The sequence below is a fragment of the Gobio gobio genome, assembly GCF_949357685.1.
Source record: "Gobio gobio genome assembly, chromosome: 6".
In the NCBI taxonomy this organism is placed as follows: domain Eukaryota; kingdom Metazoa; phylum Chordata; class Actinopteri; order Cypriniformes; family Gobionidae; genus Gobio; species Gobio gobio.
In genome coordinates, this window is record NC_137102.1 from 3,550,639 (window position 1) to 3,574,322 (window position 23,684).

The following is a 23,684-nucleotide window of genomic DNA, read 5'->3' on the forward strand; positions in this document are numbered from 1 at the left end:
AATCCCCCAGACAGAGAAGCGTGATTGGTCACTCAGAGAACACGTCTAATGAACTGAATTAAAGAATGATGAAATGTCACTCATTCCACATGAAAAAATCCCAAAATATTATCATGTAGATGTCAGAAATATTAGTTGGATTATGCTGAGCATTAGCATTCCAGTTCAATTTGTTTTACCATACATAAAAAGCTTTTATTTTTATAGGTCACTTATGTTGAACAAAAATGTGTGTGTGCTTCAGAAAGAACTGAAACTGCAATAAGTTGTTTATTTATTACCAATTCTCAGCAGTTTCAAAGGTATTACATCAGTTTTATGGTAATGCATGATATGTACATGGCCAATAACCAGGGAAAAGAAATTAGGAAAAAAAGGGGGTCCAGAAAACGAAAAATCTTTTTTGTTTTTTTTAGTTTATAGCTATAATATGTTATATTTGCACTAAGGATAGTATGGCATTTTAAAAGCATATAATAATCATTATAATTTTAAAGAGATATGCAACCGTGTAAGTGAACTCATGTAGCTATAGCTGAAAAAAACAAAACATGGAGCACTAGTTGTTTTCTGTGCACTTTACAAAAACGACAATGATTATGACTGATTATAGTGGGGGGGAAATACACAAGTTCCCAAGACAGTGTGATTACAATCTATACATGCCACTAAAGACTGCTGGATGAAAACCATACCAAGACTGCGTCCACATACAGCACCAGATCCAACAGATAATTGGTTTTGTGTAATTTAATTTCCTTTGGGTCCATCACTTTGAATTAGCCAAACATGCAAAATGTAACTTCACTGCGGAGAAAATTACGGAAGGCTGTATGTTACAGGCGGTTTAAAATTAGACCAGATGGGATATCTCTTTATGAAGGGCAAACCATAACGACTAAACGAAACATCACAGCATGAAGAGGTCTAATTGAATTAGCCAACGGATACAAGCGATGCTATCATGGGTTTGTCACATTCTTTAACAACTTTAAGCAGATATCCTGTAAGCCCCCCAAAATGGATAATATTTTACATTAATTGATTCTGTAATTTTCCTGCAACTAAGTTTATATTAGCAACGTGCTAACTGAGGTGTTGTTTGTTACTTCAAATTAACTCAGATTAATACAGAAAGCAATTGAAATCCTAACATATGATATACCATTTGGTTTACAGCTGAGGCAACAACAAGGGGTTTAAAAAATCTTGAAAATTACTATAAAGATGCTGCAAAGCAAGTACAAAAATAGTTGCATACCAATAATTTGTTTACATGGTCAATTTTTCCAATATTAGCAACTATTTAAAATACTGAAGCCACTTATAGGGGTCATGAACTGCGTTGTTTTACTGTTTTATGAGGTTTCCTGGGGTGCACTTATAATGTTAGAATGCTTTTTACATCAAATTTTTTTATAATTTATAAATAAAAGGCATTTTTCCTATCCTGATTTTAGCCCTCTGCTCTGAACTCTCTGTTTTAAGGGGCGTGTCCGCTGGGAGACTACAGTGTAAACGGCCACTGCTGTGATTGGCTGCTGTGAGAGTTCAGTGTAAACGCCCACTGCTGTGATTGGCTAACGTCTTTCCATATGAAATAGTATTACTCTCTCTATTAGAGCATTTTTACTACAGCTCTCATGGTTAACTAATTGTGAAAAGTGTTGCATTATATTCAGATCGTGGCATGAAAGGTTGCAGTGATGATCATTGCAGCCGATCACACACATGTTGAGCGCATGAAAGCAGTGATCTCATCATTGCAACTCAGTTTCTGTACAACGGATGCTTTCATCTTCACTAACAGTACAAACGAGATATAGTTAAGAGATTTGTTGAATGAAACTGATAAAGTCACTGATAAACTCTCGCTGTTTGATTGACAGCTCTAGTGTGCACTGCTCCAACGATTGTAAAGGGAGCTTTCTTTCATTGCTTTCTTTATAGACTTAAATCAGCGTTAAATAACATTATTTTCATCCTACTAAGAGAAACAACGCAAGTTGACATTTAGTCACTGGTTTGATTTACTCAAACACAGACAGAGAACATCTGACTTCATGAATCATCACATTTCAGATCAGTTATGAACACAGTTACTTACATGTTGCATTACAGTCGAGCCCAGGCACTGCACAATATTTTGTAATCCTCAACGGCATGTTTATTAGCCTAGAAATCTAGACGCACTCAAGCGACAGCAAATCTAATTTGCAGTCTAGCAACTCTTCGTTGACTTGCGAGCTGGAAAAACCAAACTCAGTTGTGGAGGTTCTGCGTGCTACTCGTAAACAAAGAAGCTGGCGAACAGCGGCCTTTCGAATCGGCTTTGGCCGTGACTCTGGAAGACTTGGAGTTAAGCTTTTCCTTGAGAAAAGAACAAAGAACGGCACTGAAGTCATTCTTAAATGGTCTTTTTGCGTTTAATATTCACAGATGCTAAAGAATAAACTTAACCTACTTACAATCAGCCCTGAATCCGTTGCTCTAAGAAATGAACAGCTTTTCATGAGGAAAATAAATCCAGGATTATTTCTCAACGCTAGGGATGGCAGACGCGAAACAGACGTTTCGGGGCTTTGCCGAGATCCCGAAGCGCAGATGTTTCGAAACACTGCTCCGAACTGTGATTCGAAACACCCATGTCACGTGACTATGGCTAAATGAAGCTTCAAAGTGTTTCATCAGGTGGCGCTGCCGAAACTGCGTTGATTAAAGGGGGCGGGAACAAACCACACAGTCACACATCTGTAAACCTAATTCACCACAGTTTAAAAGTGAAGTAAATCCATCTTCACCTCGTGGGTTTTTGTGAGAGGAGAGTGATTTTGTGATAGCAGTGATTTTGTGATAGCAGTGAGATTTATAGTGCGCTTTGGTTAGTTATATTTAGGCTAGATTTAAATTAGATATATTGACTGATAGGTATAGACAGTGACATATAGTATAGATATAGTGACACATTCATATAGGCTAAGTTAGATAGTGACAGATAGATAGCACAACATAAGTTAGATATATAGAATTATATAGATATAGATTCATAGGTGATATATAGATAGATATATTAATTGAATATATAAAAATGGAGGCTGCACGCAAGAGATGCCGTACATCTGTGGTGTGGGAGCATTTCCATTTGGAAGCACCAAATAAAGTGAGATGTGCATTGTGATAGGCAGCTAGCCTTCTGCAACAATACATCATCCATGTATTTACATCATCCAAAAATATTTGTGCATGCCAGCAACAAGTGTCCCTTGTGAGAGGATTTTTTCAAAAGCTGGAGAAATTATATGTAAAAAAAGAAGTCAGCTGAGTCCTTCAACAGCAGAGCAATTCATATTTTTGAATAAAAATGTTTTGTGACAAATGTGACACATTGTGGCTTTATTTATTTTATTAATGTTCATTTTGTATAACAAACAAATATATATATAGTTCTTTACAATGACGAGGCTACAGGTTACAAAACCAAGATCATGTACTTGTCAGACAGATGTTAAAAACAATTTTTTTTTACATGGATCATTGTCAAGGTATTTCAGATCAACACATGGAAGTGACCACTAGATGGCGCCGTAGAGACGGGTGTCAGATTGATTCGAAGCTTCGAAACAATATGACACATTTGCTTCAACTGCTTCAGTGCTTCACGAAGCCTCGGTCTGCCCATCACTACTCAACGCGTCTCAAAACGATGTAGCTGAAGTAGGCTATAGCAGTACTTGATGTGTTTGTATGAGTTTGTAACATGGATCCACTGGAGGCAAGTTGCTGAACCCATGTGCAGTTCTTTATTTATAATAAACGGAACTTAAAACAAAGACTTGGCTTAACTTGGCAAAACATAAAACAAAGTCATGGCATGGCTAAACAAAAACTCACCAACAGCAGGTTACAACAATCAATATCAGACAAAGACACATGGCAAACATGAGGGCTTAAATACACACACACTAATGACAAGACAAGTGACACCTGTGAACAGTGATTAAACAATGAACCAATGACAGGACAAGACACCAGATCACATGAGGGCATGGGAGTCACATGACACGGGAACATGACAAAACCAGGAAGTGCATGACAAGACTGTGAACATGACAAACTCAAACATAACCATGAACATGATAACCAAAACAGAACCAAGAACAATGAACATGAACCATCACCAAAACACCCTGTGACAGAGTTGATGTGTGAGCGTTGACTCTGGATCGCCAGTATTTGAATCTCAATAGAGCGTGCGATCCATGGGCGTGGTCGCATTAGCGGATAATGAAGAGACTCACCCGTGACTGACATCTATCTCTTTTCAACCATATTACATAAACACAGAATATTTGTTTTCGATTTGGTTTACATTATTTAAAACCTGACGTTTCTTTAGACATATGTCTCGTGTTTGTGAGACAAGTATTCTCTAAGCTAGAGTTCCTTTTCTGAAGATTATCTGACTGAACGTCTTTGAGAGGCTGCAGATCGCGTTTTCTTTATTTTGCAAAAAGCAAAACATTTTGTTTTTATTGTGACTGTACACAAAAAAATTTAAACTTAACAGATTATAACGATGTATAACACTGAATGATAAAAAACGAGTTATTTGAGTCTCTTGGGCACCGATAAGAAAAAAAGTGAGCCGATCGCGCCGGCGCGACCGCAGACTCGAGGGGGTTAAGAAAGGAAGATGTGTTCAAATTTTTCTGGTGAAAGTTTAATCTATCAACTAGCTCCGCTTCACCTTCTTCATTGCTCTGGTTGGTTGTAGCGCTATCCTATTGCGTGCAGAGGGAATCTGAAAGACAAGCGTTTGTCCCGCCCCTCGGATTGAGCCCTGCCAATGGGGAGTTCCCAGACCCAACATCTTTATGTGGCTCTGGCTTGTCAGGCGACATGTTTATTGTTTGGTAGCTCGATCTGGTTTAACACTAGGCCTATGTTACATGCGTGAATCGGTGGGCGGGGCTAAACAGGCTAAATAAAAGCTTTTATTGGACCAACAAGGATTCAGTTCTCAAACTTACAGGATATTCTTATAGTATGATGACCTCTTATTTGATTTGATTTCTCAATTCATGACCCCTTTAAAACAATTGTTAAGCAGAATCTGTATTTAAGTATTTTAATAAGAGAAAACTTAACAAGCATTTTGTTAAAATCACAAAGAGAATTAGTCAAATTATAATGCAAGGATATACTTGATATGATACTGTGCCTTTCTTATATTTTTCACTAAACTGAATATGAGTCGAATTTTGCAGAACAATCTCCATTTGGTCAGGATTATTGAAGAATGCAGAGATGACGGTTGTGCATTTCTTCATGATAAATCACCTCCTGCTCCGCCTGTAAAATCAATGCAAAATCTTTTGTTTATGAATCTCATTGACTTTCATCCTTCTGAAAGTATGAGGATGATAAATAATTGTGATTTCTTAAGACAAAAGTGTTTTTTTGTTTGTTTGTTTGTTTGTTTATGCATGAGTGTGTGCGATGTAAGACAGAGGGACTGAGCCAATATTAATGAGTGGGTCATCGTAGGACAGTTTTCCAGATGGGCCTTTATCTGATCGAGGTGGCGTTTGCAGAATAAATGAGAAAGGCATGAGGAAATGTCCTTTCCGTTCAAGGGTGCATGTGGGCATAAAACAAGGTATTATCAAGCACTTAAACTCTAAGTGCGTGTAGTGAAGGAGAACCCACAGGGATAAAAGGAATTTACTAAACTGGTCATGACTCCCATGTTTTATTGACTTATTTATTACACTTCCTCCATTAAATGCTATTTGGAACCAATATCCTCCCATCTTTGGCACAAGTATGGACAGCATTCGGAGAAAAGAAAAAAAAGACATGTACCGGAAAATGTACATGTGTATATCCATTATTTTATTATAAAAGTTTTCAAATATATATTAAAGTTTTAGTCATTTTGTTGCATTTTAAAAAAAATTATTAGAGCCTGTAGCCAAGTCAACATTTACGTTTAGTTTAAGTTTTTTATATATTTTGTTATTTCAGTTACTTCAAAAATGAAAATGTAAAAACATGATAGTTAACAATAATAACCCTGGTAATACACCGATCAGGCATAACATTATGACCACCTTTCTAATATTGTGTTTGTCCCCCTGACCTGTCGAGATATGGCCTCCTCTAGACCCCTGAAGGTGTGCTGTGGTATCTGGCACCAAGATGTTAGCAGCAGATCCTTTAAGTCCTGTAAGTTGTGAGGTGGGACCTCCATGGATCGGACTTGTTTGTTCAGCTCATCCCACAGATGCTCGATTGGATTGAGATCTGGGGAATTTGGAGGCCAAATCAACGCCTCAAACTCGATGTTGTGCTCCTCAAACCATTCCTGAAGCATTTGTGCTTTGTGGCGGCGCTCTTCCTGCTTCTAACACGTCAACATTGAGGACAGAATGTTCACTTGCTGCCTAATATATCCCACCCACTAACCGGTGATCATCAGTGTTACTCACTTCACCTGGTCATAATGTTATGCCTGTATATACATGTAGTCAATTCAAAGTGTTAACTTAGACAATCAATAAATAAACAAGATTAAAATGACCATGATAGGAGATTAAAATACCACTACACAATGCAGTGAAGACCACCGTGAGCTTAAGAAGTGCACTCATGGGAGGCAGTGCACTTAAGAGCATGCATATGTATTCCTCAATATATTCATAGACTTCTCTTCTTAATGTCCATGTAAACTACATTATAAATACCCACCTCTCATCTAAGAGCTCAGGACTGCAGTGTAACCTAAAAATAACTATTTCAGGAGCGTCATCATCGTGACTACCTCAGAGATTCATCTTTCACCGCTTTTAACATTGCTTGCCCCTCTTTCCAGCAGTCTTAGCCATTGGTTACATTCATGCTGCCCTGGGCCCTTGGGAAAGAGTTTAACGCAAAGATATATCACTTTCCTCTTATGGCTGCTAACAGGGCAGAAACTCAAATCTCCAGCAGGTCAGTTTTATAAATGGAGTTGAGCTTTCAGGATGTTTACACTTGCATCCTGGTCTTTGCAGGTGCCTGTAGAGATGCATAGTTTAGATGGGACTTGGAAAATGAACAGCATGTAATGCATGAAACCATTTCGGAAAGGTCAGCGTTTTGGGACTTAGTGCAGCTGTTGAGTTCAGGTAGCAACTTCCTCCTTCAAAATACCCACTATCAATTCTCTTTAGGTAAATAAATCAGCTTCATACGGAGCCCAGAAAGGAATCTTTGCAAAAAGAAAAAAATATACAGGATTGCAAACACAATTTTTTATTTTTTTTTACCGTTATTTTCCGGTTTATGTATACTATAACATATTTACTGTTCCAATATTTTTTTTATATGGGACAATATAAATATACTGCCCTAACAAAATGATCAAATTTGTATAATTTTTTACTGTACCAATGTTTTCCATGAACCATTAAACTTGGCATATGACAATGCACTCTGAGCACATTTCGTGGCTTGGTTTCTCTGCTTTCTCTTTCTGACCGGAAAATGTTCTGATTTGAAATTTAAAAAATCACATCTTCATCAGAATGACATGAAACTTGGTGACTTTTCTAGCATTAGGTATGTAAACACACAACAAAATTGGGGTTATGATTTGAGCATGCTAATTGGTCGTAAAAAAAAAAGGAGCGTTCATTGTCTTCGGTCATAAATGACCGACCATAGGAAATAAATGGGAAATCAGCAAAAACACTAATTCTCTGAATATTTGTGTGTAGAATCTACAAATTGGCCATGATGCTGAAAAAAAGTACACAGCGGTAAAGGGGTGACACTCTAAAACTATTGACACATCCACACATACACACACACACACACACACACACACACACACACACACACACACACACACACACACACACACACACACACACACACACACACACACACACACACACACACACACACACACACCTATGGAAAACTGAACCTATGAACCACATTTTGAATTTTTTAAAATCACAGCTTCATCAGAATTATATGAAACTGTCTGGCGACTTTTCTAGCATTAGGTATGTAAACACTCACAAAAATTGGGGTCATGATTCGAGCATGCTAAGTGGTCGTAAAAAAAATACTCCCACTTGTGGTCTTCGGTCAAAAATTACCACCATAGGAAATTAATGGGAAATCTGCAAAAACACAAATTCACAGAAAAAAATCTATATTTCTAACAACAACAAAAAAGATCTAAAACGTTATAATAAATAGTTTTTGAGATTTTTTAAATATATATTCAAATCCATCGACAAAAAATCATTAAATGTGTCCAAAACAGAACTAGTGAATTCTCAAGCCTCTCCATAGAGACCTCTAGTGATTACAACCATGGTTGAATGATTTCTTAAATAATTCCAAAAGAGGCGCTAACCTGCCTTCAAAAAATATATTTTGAAGGCCTAGTCTCTATTTTAACCTGAAATAATGCAATAATAAAAAATAAAATAAAAATAAATTAAAATTTTTTTTTTAATAATTTTCAATGGCAAAAATAGACCATAATTATTGCATAAATATAAAAAAATACCATAAAATCATCTCAAAATACAAAATTAAAAAGAAAAAATATTATTGAAGAAAAATAAATTGCATTGGTTTTACTGGGGTGGAGGAAGTTTAATTTTTAGGTGTTTTAGACGACCAATGCAACCTCTAAACCAAGAGCACCAGAGGGTTACATTTGTTAAAATATACATAAGGCCTTTCTTAAAATATGACACACTGTCCTAACGAAAGCTAAATTGAGCACTTTTTACTGTATCAGCCTTTTTTTATGGACCCGGGCTTGAACTTGGCTAATAGGACAATGCACACGCGGTTTCTGGCCCATCACAGAGAATGCTTTAAAGCAGACATAAGGTCATGATATTAGAGGTATACTGCCCTAACGAAAGCCAAATTTGGAACAAATAGATATTTAATAATCATGTGCCTCCATACTCTTGTTTTCTTCATAGTAAAATGGCAGTGGTGCACAAAGGAAATGGTATAGACAGTACTTTACATAAAACAGAAATTGGACGCACCCCAAAGTCTATATATTTTTTTTGCAAAGATCCCTTTAGGGGCTCCGTAACTTCATACATCCCAGAGAGAAAATCAGAATGGAGGAAGGAAGCATGTGTTTCCTCTGACACACCTTGTGTGTTTGTCAAGTGACTATTTTATTGGCTGTTAGCTGTAACACATTTCACTGGAGGGAAGTTGCAGTTGAACCCAAATGCAGAATTTATTAAATCCAGAATGTGAACAGGAATACAATGAGACAGACTTGGCTTGGCATAGATTAGCATAGAAACGACGAGAAACATGAACTCACCAACAATGGTACAGGGGATAATACTCGACAAACTGACAAGGCAAACATGAGGACAATATATACAGAGACTAGTGGAACACATGACTATGACAACCAATGAACAACCAGAACTATCCAACCAATCAGAACAAGACACATGAAAGTAGGGCTGAATCCGAAATCGCCCCCTAAACCCTCAATCACTATTCCCTACGTTAGTCCACTAATACAGTTCAAGGAGTGAATGAAAACTGGTGTGTGAAGTCAGACAGCCGTTGAGTGTACATGGGCTGTACACTCGTTATTGCAGTGCATTGTGGGATTGAATGAGTGCACTCAATAACGTCCACTATGGTTTCGGACACCACTACAAACGGCTGTCCCTTCAAATAATGCCCTATTTAAGGGTATAGGGACCGATTTCGGATTAAGCCTCATGGTGTTTGAGTAAGTACAGCGTTTTCTTTACTCAAGAAACACTTTGTCCATAAAGACTAAAGTGTTTTATATTTGAGGAGTGGAGAATAGTCTTAGGCTCAATTTGAAATCGCCCCCTAAACCCTCAATCACTGTTCCCTACTTTAGTCCACTAATAGTTCACTTGAAGGAGTGAATGAAAGTGAGTGTGTGAAGTCGGACAGCCGTTGTGTGTTCATCAGCTGTACACTCGTTATTGCGGTGAATGAGTACACTCAGTAACGTCCACTATGGTTTCGGACACCACTACAAATGGCTGTCCCCTCAAATAATGCCCTATTTAAGGGTATAGGGGGCGATTCAGCCTAGGGAAGCACATGCCATGATCACATAAGGGCAAGGAGGTCACATGACAAGAACCAGGAAACATGACAAAATAAAAGACATGAAAACATGAACCAAATCCCAAAATCAAACGTGACATTAGTCAAAGGGAAAATAATTGATTTCTGCGTTATTGCTTTAGCTCCCCTTCATATCCAATTCCGCATCCACCCTAATGCCAGTTTCCTCTGAAACACGATCCTCTAATATTCCCAGAAGAGTGGGAAATTCTACATACCTACTTCAGCTGAGGGGAAATGGCACTGTTTACCAAGAGCTACATCAGCACAAGGTGTGATGTTCCATTTTATGGCCGACGGGAGAAAGAAAAAACAAAGAAAGACTTTAATCACATCATAAATTCTAGATTTATGAGCTCAGACCAACATAAAAGATTGTCTGAGACATTAATCCAAGGGCCAGATTATTGCTGCAGCAACAAGGAAAGAATCCCACAAGAATAAGTCTCAATTCAAGAGGTCACTAAGTGTGTTTCTTTTGAAAACTAAACGTGAAAGATAATCACAGACAAAGTTGCACATATTTAAAGCGATGAAATCATAGTTTAAGATTTTCTTAATGAATTAAATAGTGCGTGTTACTTTAAGCAATGATTTAATTACATCAATCAATAACGCAATTACGATATACGTTATATATCTCTCAGCCGCCATTCAACACAGAGGACATCTATGGCTTATCAACACTAAGAAATCATGCAAGTTCAACTCAACAAGAGATCATTGTCTTTGTTTTTACAAATACAGTGGCCCAACCAAAATATTTGGACAATGACTTAAAAATGAATGAATGTCATTACAATAGATACAAAATAACCATGTACCATCAGCAAATACATTTCCGCAGACCTTTTCTCATAACTAACTGTAACATTACAAAAAATTAAAAGTATTTTTTCAGGGTTCCCGCTCTTTTTTTAGCGATCATTTCCAGGACTTTTCCAGGACATTTTCAATTTTACTACAGTGGAAATAAAAGACAAGGATCACGCCGAATATTGCTCTCTAAGTCTTTAAAAGGTGTCCAGTTTATTGCCATGACTTATCTTTAAAATCAGTTTCTAATATGAGCTCATAATCATACATTATGACTATGGAAGCTTGTTTACGCCACAGATTTCAGAAAAGAAAAAGTAATTGCGACTTTTTATCTCGCTATTCTGACTTTTTTTCTCGCAATTGCGAGTTTACATAATTGTGATATAAACTCGCAGCAATTGCCAGTTATAAAGTCAGAATTGTGAGATATAAACTCACTAAATTCCTCAGAATTGGACGTTATAACATTATATCTCACAATTCTGACAAAAGAAGTCATAATTACAAGATATAACTTTGCAATTGCGCGCAAAAAAATCAGAATTGCGAGATATAAACTCTTTATATTACACAATTCTGACTTTATAACACAACTTGTTTTTTTATGTCTCGTAATTTTTCTTGTATTCTATAGAATTCCACATATACGTACATCACAACAAAGGGCGTATGTTTGAATAATTAATAACATACAATATACTCCCTATATTTCCCTCCATGTTGTGTTTTTTTATTTATTTTATTCTATACATTGTTGTGTACATAAAACAAAAAAAAATGCATCGACTGTTGTGTTAAATCCAGGACACAACACCATCTGTTTCTGTTGCCAATTTGAGGCTGGCTGTCAGGTGTTGTGATATAGATGCAATGAGGACTGTGTTACATGAGAGTCCCGTCTTTCAACCCAGCATGTGCAAATCACTGCAAGGGCACGGCACAGTTGAGACAGCCATCAGCACAAAGATAAACCACTGGGGAACAAGCTTCAGGCTGGCAAATGGGAGAAACCGGGGTCAGGAGCAGCCTATGGATGTTCAGGCTTGCTGAGTAGAGCAAATTGCAGCTTGTAAAATGAACATCTGAATGGAGGGGGAGGTGTACCTTAAAAAAAAAAAAACTCCCTGTCGAGAATACAGCCACCTCTGAGAACATATTAGTACAAAATGAGTGTGGAAAAAGGTGGAGAAATAGCTTGCTAAAGATCTATGGTGTTATTTGATTGTAGGTGGGATTCGGTGACTAGGTCATTTGCGGAAACCCCCTGCAGTCGCCTCAATTGCTCAACTATTACAGATGCCAAGGGAAGAGGGTGGTCACTCTTTGACCGCCTGAGTAAGCGAGCCACGACTGCTTTCAATAGGATACACTTTACCTCCTTAAGAGAAGAAAAATAAGCCGAAAAACACTTTCAATTTGCAACATGGCCTTTGTGATAGCAGCTGGAGATACGAGCTGAAGAATAGATTGTTAAAAAAAGAAGAAAAAGCCTCATCAAAGTCAAATTGACAGCACAGCTGGGCTTTCATCAAGGCACATTTGACGAGTGCTTATCCATTTACAAAACCTTAACTATCACGGTGAGACTGCGAGGCTGGCGCTGAACGACCACCGCGCACCACTGAGCTGAGAAAAAGCCCCAGCTGGCCCGAGGACCGCCACGTCTGGCCCACAATAGACATGGACTGGTGACAGGTGTCTACACTGGCGGCTCGCTTTCTTTGGGACTGGCATCGCTGCAAAGCACTCAAGGAAGTGACATGATTTTAGAGGGTACTAGGTTTAGGAGCTTGCCCTCCGGCCGAGACGAGTCGAAGCCAGAAGGGGATGCGGCGTAGGTACCATCTGTCACAGAAGCTGCCCATCAAACCACCAGTGAAAAACTCTCACTTCTCTCCCACCTTGCAATAACACAGCTCTGAGGAAAAGAGTGGCAAAATGAGAAGAATAAAATGGTAAAGTTAAATGGGTGGGACATGTGCAAAAGGTTTAGGAGAAGGGTTTTTTTTCTTCTTCTTCTTTTGCATCCTTGGAAAATTTGAATAAATTCATATTGGTTTGTTTTTCGAGAGCAAGTTGAGGACTCAAGGTCATCCGATAATTTCACATTCAGCAAGCGTCAAACCATGTACAGCAAAGCAGCTATATGGCCTGTTTTGCTCAGAATGTGAAATAGAAATGATCAATCACTGTTCTGTTTTTGAACAATACCCTGCTATATATATATATATATATATATATACACACACATACAGTGCAGTGTACATCAGTATTCACAGCCTTTGCCATGACACTCAAAATTCAAAATCAGGTGCTCCTGTTTCCAATGATCATCCTTCAGTGGATATGTTGGGATAGGGTGAGATGTTTCTACAACTTGATTGGAGTCCACCTGTGGTAAATTCAGTTGATTGGACATGATATGGAAAGGCACACACCTGTCTATATAAGGTCCCACAGTTAACAGTGCATGTCAGAGCACAAACCAAGTCATGAAGATGATCGGGGAGAAAGGGCCAAAGTCAGGGAGGTAACGAAGAACCCGATGGTCACTCTGAGAGAGCTCCAGCGTTTATCTGTGGAGAGAGGAGAACCTTCCAGAAGAACAACCATCTCTGCAGCTCTCCACCAATCAGGCCTGTGTGGGGAAGTGGCCAGACCGCACATGACAGCCGGTCTGAAGAACTCTCAGAACATGAGAAACTAAATTCTCTGGACTTATGAAACAAAGATTGAACTCTTTGGCCTGAAAGGCAAGCGTCATGTCTGGAGGAAACCACCTGGCCAATCCCATCCCTACAGTGAAGCACGGTGGTGGCAGCATCATGATGTGGGGATGTTTTTCAGCGGCAGGAACTGGGAGACTATTCAGAATCGAGGGAAAGATGAATGCAGCAATGTACAGAGACATCCTTGATTAAAACCTGCTCCAGAGTGCTCTGGACCTCAGACTGGGGCGAAGGTGCATCTTCCAAAAGGACAACAACCCTAAGCACACAGCCAAGATAACAAAGGAGTGGCTAAGGGACATCTCTGGAGATCTGAAAATGGCTGTGCACTGACGCTCCCCATCCAACCTGATGGATCTTGAGAGGTCCTGCAAAGAAGAATGGGAGCAACTACCCAAAAATTGGTTCGCCAAGATTGTAGCATCAAACTCTTGAGACTTGAGGCTATGATTGGTGCCAAAGGAGCTTCAACAAAGTATTGAGCAAAGGCTGTGAATGTACCTGTGATTATTTTTCCCCCGTTTTTAATACATTTGCAAAGATTTCAAACAAACTTCTTTCACATTGTCATTATGGGGTATTGCTTGTAGAATTTTGAGGAGAAAAAATGAATTTAATCCATTTTGGAATAAGGCTGCACATAACAAAATATGGAAAAAGTGAATCGCTGTGAATACTTTCCGGATGCACTACACTCTAAAAGAAAAATGGTGCTATATGGCACTAAAAGTGGTTCTTGGCTCGTAATCATAGGGGAATCACTTTCGGTGCTATATAACACCATATCTTAACAGGTTCTGTATATATGGTAGCGGTGCTATATAACACCTCAGTCATCACAAAGAACCGCTGAAGAACCGCAGAAGAACCACTGAAGCACCAAGATTTGATACACTTGCACCAAGATACAACACTTAAAGTGGTTCCCCTATGATTAGAAGCCAAATAACCACTTTTAGTGATATATAGCACCTTTTTTAGAGTGTATATATATATATATATATATAATATTCACACACAATCAAATAATTAAAAGTATAAGTTTTCATGATACCTCAAAAAAAATCAGATGAGACAAAAAAATCAATCATCAGAAGATACAAATCTAAAACCATAACTGAAAAATATAGCAAAAACCTTAATGAGCTCCAACATAATTTCACCCTACAAACCCTTAATGGCAGTGGTGTCTCAATCAAGCAGTGATCGCACAATTAATCTTGTTTGTACATCTGTAGAGTGAATAATTAAGTAATTAATGACCAGGACCCAATCTTTTAGCTGTTTACATGGACATCAAACACACCATCTCTGGTGCTTAAATACCGCGCTGTCCTTCATGAAGCAAGCATAATGCTCTGAGAAGAGAAAATTGTTTGGATCCCGTTGCTCACCTCAATGAGGTTGAATCATCCGCTGACTTCCTGCATGTTGCCTTTAGAATACTAATAACTATCTTTGTGGGGATATCAATGTCAGAGTCTGTGTTTGAGATAGGAGGCATGCAATATTCTTCAGCTTCTGAGGGATCATGCAGGGCTCGCTCAATAGAGGAGGTTTCCCGGAGCTCGGAGGAATCATATTCCGACAGGGATCTTTCAGTAATCAGTGGCTTTGCACAGAGAATCAACTAACCATCCAAAACAACTGCCATACTGCTCTAATGTGCAATTACAGGATTTGAAAATCAGGCACCAAAGGAAATCCAGCAAAGCCTGGAGCCCCCATATGTCCCTTTTTGGCTTTATATAGAAATAATGAGTCATTCGTGCATTTCCTATAAAAAAATATTTGCATACAAACGCTTGAATATCACAACAGCTTATTCATCCAACCTGTGTTCAGAACTCTCCATTCATCTGAGCTGCACTGCTAGTCACCGCTAACTTTGCCCCCATACAAATCCCACCGCTGTTCAGCATGACAATTTACAAATATGGATTTTCCACTAATTATACTGTGTGTGTGTTTAAAAGCTTTTAAAATCATTATGCCCTGAAGAGTCTTTGCTCCGATTGTTCTTAGGGTAACTACTTCTGGGGATGACAGTAGTATAACGATCCGAGAGAGGAGAACCGTGAAGCCAGGAGGCGTAACCACTAATTGACTGAATCTGACAAATGTTATCTTCCTTTCCATCTCACACACAACTCGAACTTTTCTTATCCAAGTAGTTTTTTTCTCCCGGCTCAGTTCACACGACACCTGCAGGATTTTAAGGAAAGATCGGAAGATACACTGTGAGTTTAAATTAATAAAAGTAATTTGAAAATTAGTAAAACGAAATGATGAAGGCTCATCAGTCAACTCATAAGACAAAGTTTTGGGACGCCTGCCTTTACATGCACATGAGCTTCCCATTCTTAATCCGTAGGGTTTAATATGGAGTCGGCCGACCCTTCACAGCTCTAACAGCTTCAGCTCTTCTGGCTTTCCTCAAGGTTTAGGAGTGTGTTTATGGGGAATCTTCTAGAAGCGCATTTGTGATGTTGGACGAGAAGGCCTCTCAGTCTCCGCTCTAATTCATCCCAAAGCTGTTCTATCGGGTTGAGGTCAGGACTCAAGTTCCTCCACACCAAACTCGCTCATCCATGTCTTTATGGAGCAGCGCTTTGTGCACTGGTGCATGCTGGGACAGGAAGGGGCCGTCCCCAAACTGTTCCCACAAAGTTGGGAGCATGAAATTGTCCAAAATGTCTTGGTGAAGCATTAAGAGTTCCTTTCACTGGATCTAAGGGGCCAACCGCTGAAAAACAACCCCACCCCATAATCAATGCAGTCAGGCAAGTCCCGTTCTCTTGGCAACCGCCAAACCCAGACTCGTCCATGGGATTGTCAGACAGAGAAGCGTGATTGGTCACTCCAGAGAACACGTCTCACTGCTCTAGAGTCCAGGGGCGGCGCGCTTTACCCCACTGCATCCCACGCTTGGTGATGTAAGGCTTGGATGAGCTGCTCGGCCATGGAAACCCATTCCCTGAAGCTCTACACACTGTTCTTGAGCTCATCTGAAGGCCACAGAAGTTTGGAGGTCTGGAGCTCTTGACTCTGCAGAAAGTTGGCCACTTCTGTGACCCTCAGCATGCGCTGACCCCGCTCTGTGATTTCACTTCGTGGCTGAGTTGCTGTTGTTCCCAATCGCTTCCACTTTGTTATAACACCACTAACAGTTGAGTGTGGAATATTTAGTATAATATTTGGCCTTATTGCACAGGTGTCCACCGAGCACGGCCCCACGCTTGAGTTCTCTGAGCTCCTGAGAGCGGCCCATTCTCTCACTAATGTGTGTAGAAGCGAACACACACACACACACACACACACACACTCCTGAGAGCGGCCCATTCTCTCACTAATGTGTGTAGAAGCGAACACACACACACACACACACACACACACACACTCCTGAGAGCGGCCCATTCTCTCACTAATGTGTGTAGAAGCGAACACACACACACACACACACACACACACTCCTGAGAGCGGCCCATTCTCTCACTAATGTGTGTAGAAGCGAACACACACACACACACACACTCCTGAGAGCGGCCCATTCTCTCACTAATGTGTGTAGAAGCGAACACACACACACACACACACACACACACTCCTGAGAGCGGCCCATTCTCTCACTAATGTGTGTAGAAGTGAACACACACACACACACACACACACACACACTCCTGAGAGCGGCCCATTCTCTCACTAATGTGTGTAGAAGCGAACACACACACACACACACACACACACACACACACACACTCCTGAGAGCGGCCCATTCTCTCACTAATGTGTGTAGAAGCGAACACACACACACACTCCTGAGAGCGGCCCATTCTCTCACTAATGTGTGTAGAAGCGTCTGCAGGCCTAGAGCTTGATTTATACACCTGTGGCCATGAAGTGATTGAACACCTGAACTCAGTGATTTTGGCAATATAGTGTACATTAAAATACCATACCCAAATTCAATCATCTCCATCATGACTAACATTTAGTGAGTGAATCACAAATAAAAGTAATTGTCCTCGGTTATCATGGAGACAAGAGTGTCAGTGAAGAGAACTCGTGATGAAATTTGAAAAGTGATGTGTGAAGAAATGCTTTTATTGAGTGTTGTTTCCAATTAAGCTCTAATTGTCTTAAATTACGCAGAAGTGTGAATCTGTCTGTATTAAGAATACATACAAATAAATTAGCCTTAGGAAGACAATGGAGTCAGACATTTTCTTTTCAAAAATCTTTAAAAAGTCATCATTTCCGTCAAGTGTTTTTTTTTTTTCTTCCGCCCTCAATCCACAGATTTGAAAGTCCCCATAGTTGAAGAAACACCTTTAGCCTTATCTGCATTTTGAACGTTTTTGTAATGAATATAAGATCCAATGGACATGAAGTACTGGGACGCATACCATGACAGAGATGTGCAGGATGCGAAGCTCCTCCTCGGCCGAGTCGCTCGCGGGGTAAGCTGTGGCAGCCGGGCCGGGGAGGTTCTGACTGCCGTCCTGATGGTGGATGTGGAACAGCAAAGTGCCATTTTCCAACCACTGCTGCCTCCAGCGCACCAGGGGGATGTCTTCAGAGTTCCCCGAGATCTCTGCATATAAACAGAAGACAATCGTTTTGAGTGGAGCAGTGTGTGACGCTTTCCAGGAAAAATCATGTCATGCAAATACACTATACATTATTCATATCACTCCAGACATTTTTAGGAGTATCAAAGCAATCCCTACGGCATTTGAACTTCACTTTATAAATATACGACCAGTTTAAACAAGTCTGGATAATGGATGCAGAGACAGATGACTAGAGCACAGCGACCGGACATCACATTAATAGACCATTTAGGTGGAGAAATGATAAATAGGCACAAAGCAAACTGAGCATATGTTCTTGACATTGTATAAATTCGGTTTGATTTGTAAGGATTTCGATAAGCCTTTGAAAAAGGCTAACGTGTCATTGTATGACAGTTTATATTATACTATTTGGACAGGATGATACACTGGAAACGTGTTTTTAATTTTTAATGGCCGTTTTAGAATTCTCTTTTTGTTTGTCTGATTAAGTGTTTGTTCTTAAACACACTGATGTACTCCTGAAACAAATGAAAAACAAAGCTGTGCTGCCTCTAATGCATTAGTAAAAATGTTTAGACAAAGGGGAGGCGGACGACATCTTTCAAAATGGTGCTTGCAGACTGCATACCGGAGGAGAACCCCTGACCCGCTTCATGAGTTGTATATGCGCAGGCATAAGCCAGAGTGACTCTGCACTTCATCACTAGATGTCATGGACAGTCCCAGGAGTCCGTGTGGTGCGCTACCTTTATTAATTAAACAACATGCGTGATACAACACAAACAAAAGCATGCTACAGGAATAAATTACTGCTACTTTCTTGTTTCCAGGTTTTTTTTTGAGCGATTTTGCCCCTGCAGACTTTTAGAAAATAAACTCTTTTAAAACACACTATCACAGATTCACACTCTTACTAGTTTCTTGATCTACTAACAATGTGGGTTTTGAATTGTGTTCATTTGTTTATGTATATATGGTATGAACATTTTCACCACAATATAATTTGTATTTGGTTTTCGCTTTGGTACTATTTTCACAAGGTGTACATTTATCACAACAGATCAACAGAGCACTTTCTTTCAAACATTTAAGCATTTTTTCATTTTTCATCCACAAAGTATCCTTTTCACTACACAAAATAAGCGTTTCATCTTTACAAATGTTTCATTCACAGCATTCATACACATAAAGCTCTTACTATCAAACTTCTGATTTGCATCTCTTCTCGTTCAGTTTACAGTTTTTCTCAGTCGCTTTGGTACATTTCTCGAATCATCCTCGACATTTGCAAAACAGCAAGTGCATTTCTCAAAACGATTCGTACAAATAGCAAAACACCATGGATGACCTGCAAAAGCCAGTCTCTTGCTCAAAATCCTCAGTTCATCTCTCAAAAGTAAATATCTGTCAATGAACATGTCAGTGCCATCAGAATGACAGTCCTTGTGTCATTGAGTATGAATAACACAGTCAAATTGCTTAGTCATATTGTCAATATAACTGTACTCTGGAGGGATGTTCTGATGTAAATATGGCTGAAATTTTGATGACAATTATTGTAAATTGTAGGTTACACCTCAGTGTGTGTGGGAGTTTGAATGCAAGAGACTGGACAAGATTCACATTTACGCTTTTACTGTTTGTACTGTAATTTGTTGACAGACCATGTCATTGCGATACAGAAAGGAAAAGACAGCACTGCATAGCACAAAGAGAAAATCCCCAGAAAAACAAAAGTAGAAATGTGAACGTCTAAGGGAAATGTATAGAAATATGCTTGACATTTTATGACAACTTGTTCAACCATTTTGCATGTAAAGACTTCTGCTGAACTAATGCCTAAATGTTGTGGGGGTGAGACTATTCAACAGAGACCCAATATAATACATTTTGATCAACATGACGTAAGCAATTGATAATGTAGGAAACAGCAGAGAATTGTTCATCATCATTTGTATGGATGTACCAAAGCATTTGCAACTTGTTCCAAGAAATGAGAAACTGCTTTTTTGATGTGCACAAGTGACACGATGATGTGAGAATTGAACAGGTAGTTTTGAGAATTTCAATTCTGATCGGAGAAATGTACCAAAGCGACTGAGAAAAACTGTAATACATCTGTCTATAATGTAGTCCGACTGATCTTAAAGGTTAATCAATGCCTCATTTGGTACACCTCAAGATTTCCATAGATATTTATTCTATAGACTAGTTTCTACTTTGTTTACAATTTCCGATATGGTTAACCATATGTAATGAATTCTTATAACCACTATGTTCAAAGTGTGTGTGTGTGTGTGTGTGTGTGTGTGTGTGTGTGTGTGTGTGTGTGTGTGTGTGTGTGTGTGTGTGTGTGTGTGTGTGTGTGTGTGTGTGTGTGTGTGTGTGTGTGTGTGTGTGTGTGTGTGTGTGTGTGTGTGTGTGTGTGTGTGTGTGTGTGTGTGTGTGTGTGTGTGTGTGTGTGTGGGTGTGTGTTTGTGTGGCCTGGTAAACTGTACATAAAGATGGCAATATCCTAAATCCTTGTCCTTGCAGGGACATTTTTTGGTCCCCATGAGGAAACAAGCTTATAAATCATATAGAAATTTTTTTTTAAATGTAAAAATTCATAAAGTTTCTGTAATGGGTAGGTTTAGGGGTAGGGTTAGTGTGTGTGTGTGTGTGTACAGTGAGAACATTTACTGTATTTGTTAAAAGCACTAAACTGAAAGAAGATCACACTGTTGCGTTTCGGTGATTAAACCAAATGTTCTCATTACATATTACAATAATCTTGTGTTTAAAACTGATTATGTGGAATGAAACTGTGTGCAACTGAATGAAAGCATTACATCAGGTTTTGAAAGAATGACGAGCTGTGATACTACGAGTGTGATCAGTTGAAAATGTACACCTTACTTGTGAAAGCAGTATCAAAGCGAATAAAAAACTGTTACAGCATTCAGTGATGAACACAATTGCTTTGTTTCGCTAGGCCATCCCAAATACATACAATTACATCGTATATTTTACTTTTGGCATAATTTGACAGATAGATGGATGGTTGGACGGATAGATAGATAGATAGATAGATAGATAGATAGATAGATAGATAGATAGATAGATAGATAGATAGATAGATAGATAGATAGATAGATAGATAGATAGATAGATAGATAGATAGATAGATAGATAGATAGATAGATAGATAGATAGATAGATAGATAGATAGATAGATAGATAGATAGATAGATAGATAGATAGATAGATAGATAGATAGATAGATCGCACTCAGAGAAATAAACAATTAACAATACAACAACAAAAATATATATTTAAATGAACAAAATTGATAAGAATTAAATAAACTAGTAACTATGGCTCCTGCAATAACATTACTTTTATTTAAATTGTATTTTTATTTAGGGGAGCGCGGGGCACAACCTAACGCGGGGTTAGTTTTAACACGCATGTTTTAACCCTTTCCACACATGCCAGAATGACCAAACTTAGTGTATTAACTAGTTGCCATATCAAAATTATTTAGAGAAAAAATAGCGCCAAAATTAAATAATCTCTGGAAGATATTACTGTACATTTATTTAACCATAGAAAAAGTTAATTTCTTGCTTAAGTTTAGTTTTCTTTTTTTGTGTTTATTTAAAATAAGACAAATCTGATATCATTATAATCGTATATCTGTTATTTAACAGTAGAGATGTTGTTTAATGCTGATCTAACAGCAGAAGACACGAGCCGCGATGTTAACACTAAGTTACAATGAGCCCCTATTAGAAATATGCCTTTATATTCTATACTTTTATGAATTATTGTGAGAAACCATGAGAAAGAGGAGAGTAAAGACTGAGAGTTAATGTTCAGAAATTATTCATTATCATTATGTTTTTAACTGTGCTGTTTAGCTGCATTAAGCGACGTGTTTGTTGTCAAACTCAAAAATGAGTATATTTTTACTGTTGAAAAAATGCCATTATTTTATTTTAAAAAGTTAATAATTGTATTTTGTTGACAAAATATTTTAGTTTGTCTTGTATATTTTTTGGATTATATCAGGTCACATTTTAAGATGTTATTTGGTCATGTTATAATGTACTCCACCTATGGGGCATGTTGTCACATTTCACTTCCATTCTTTCGGGGTAAATCAAGAAAAAAGTAAACACCGTATTAATGAAACAAAACCACATGATTGTACAAGACATGTGGGGAATTAATGTGAGAAAAAATAAATACTCTGAACCCCAAGTGGATTTACACAAACTAAGAAAGTCAAAAAGCGTTAGGTTGTGCCGCTCTCCCCTAGGCTATTTAGACCCCACCCCATCCCTAACCGACCCATGTGTGTGTTATATGATATAAACACAGGATATAACAGCAGATGCCACTGCAGGCACATTTTATTCAAATAGTGCAAATATTCCAAGTGTTCGAGGCCAAACAATTGATTTGTGTGAAGAAAATCCCCAAAAGCGACCAGCGTCTCCATCCGCTGAAGATCATCACACATTCAAACACCTGAAGAAACGTTACGTCATTCTAAAGAGTCGTGAGTATCTTTTGAATGAGATATGACTGAGTGTGTGTGTGTGTGTGTGTGTGTGTGTGTGTGTGTGTGTGTGTGTGTGTGTGTGTGTGTGTGTGTGTGTGTGTGTGTGTGTGTGTGTTCACTGAGCGGCGGGATCATCATTTCAGCGATTAACACATTAACCCTTAATCGTCCCTTGGGCTCCAGCTGACCCCACTGGACTTTTCCTCCATTTTTTAAAAGTGTTCCCTTCATCTCAGGGCCATGAGACTCGGTGACTTTTCCTAAATAATCTATCTAAACATGCACAAAAAATCTGGGCTTGATTTGGTTGTTCTAAAGTTGTGTAAAATTTTTTTTACCGTTTAAGTCCCTCTGGGTCAGATTGACCCCACATTGAAAATGAATGGGAAAGTGTTAAAAAATATTATTTTTTTTCACTTTTTTTGTCAATTTTTTTTTACTAAATCCAGTATAAATCTGAAAATTTCCACTTTTATATCAAGGTCTGGTCCTAGAGCATAAACACAAAGTAGAACGAACTTTCTATCTCATACACACACACACGTACACACACACACAAACACACATATGTGTGTGACTGCAACAGAGAGTATTTTATTGAAATTGGCAAATAAAATCAACAAAACTGGCATAAATCTGAAAGATTTTCATACATAAATGAAGTACTAATACTAGAGCACAAATGCAATATGGAACAAGCATGTTCACTCACACGCACACACACACAAACACAAGTGTCTGGAGCATTTTTTTGGATTTTGGCAATGAATGGGAAAATGTAAAAAATGCTTTTTTTTCACTTTGTTTGTAAAAAAAAATCAACTAAATTCAGTATAAATCTGAAAATGT

The 23,684-nt window shown here is 38.6% G+C and overlaps 1 protein-coding gene across 6 annotated transcripts in view; it reads right to left on the reverse strand.

The window, feature by feature from the left end:
* Window positions 1-23,684, reverse strand: part of astn1 (astrotactin 1) — a 463,883-nt gene that overhangs the window by 365,535 nt on the left and 74,664 nt on the right. For all 6 annotated transcript variants that reach the window (XM_079819008.1, XM_079819011.1, XM_079819007.1 and 3 more), the window contains exon 2: window positions 18,116-18,303. In XM_079819008.1, the coding sequence (XP_079675134.1) occupies window positions 18,116-18,303 (188 nt within the window). The remainder of the gene's footprint in view (window positions 1-18,115; window positions 18,304-23,684) is intronic.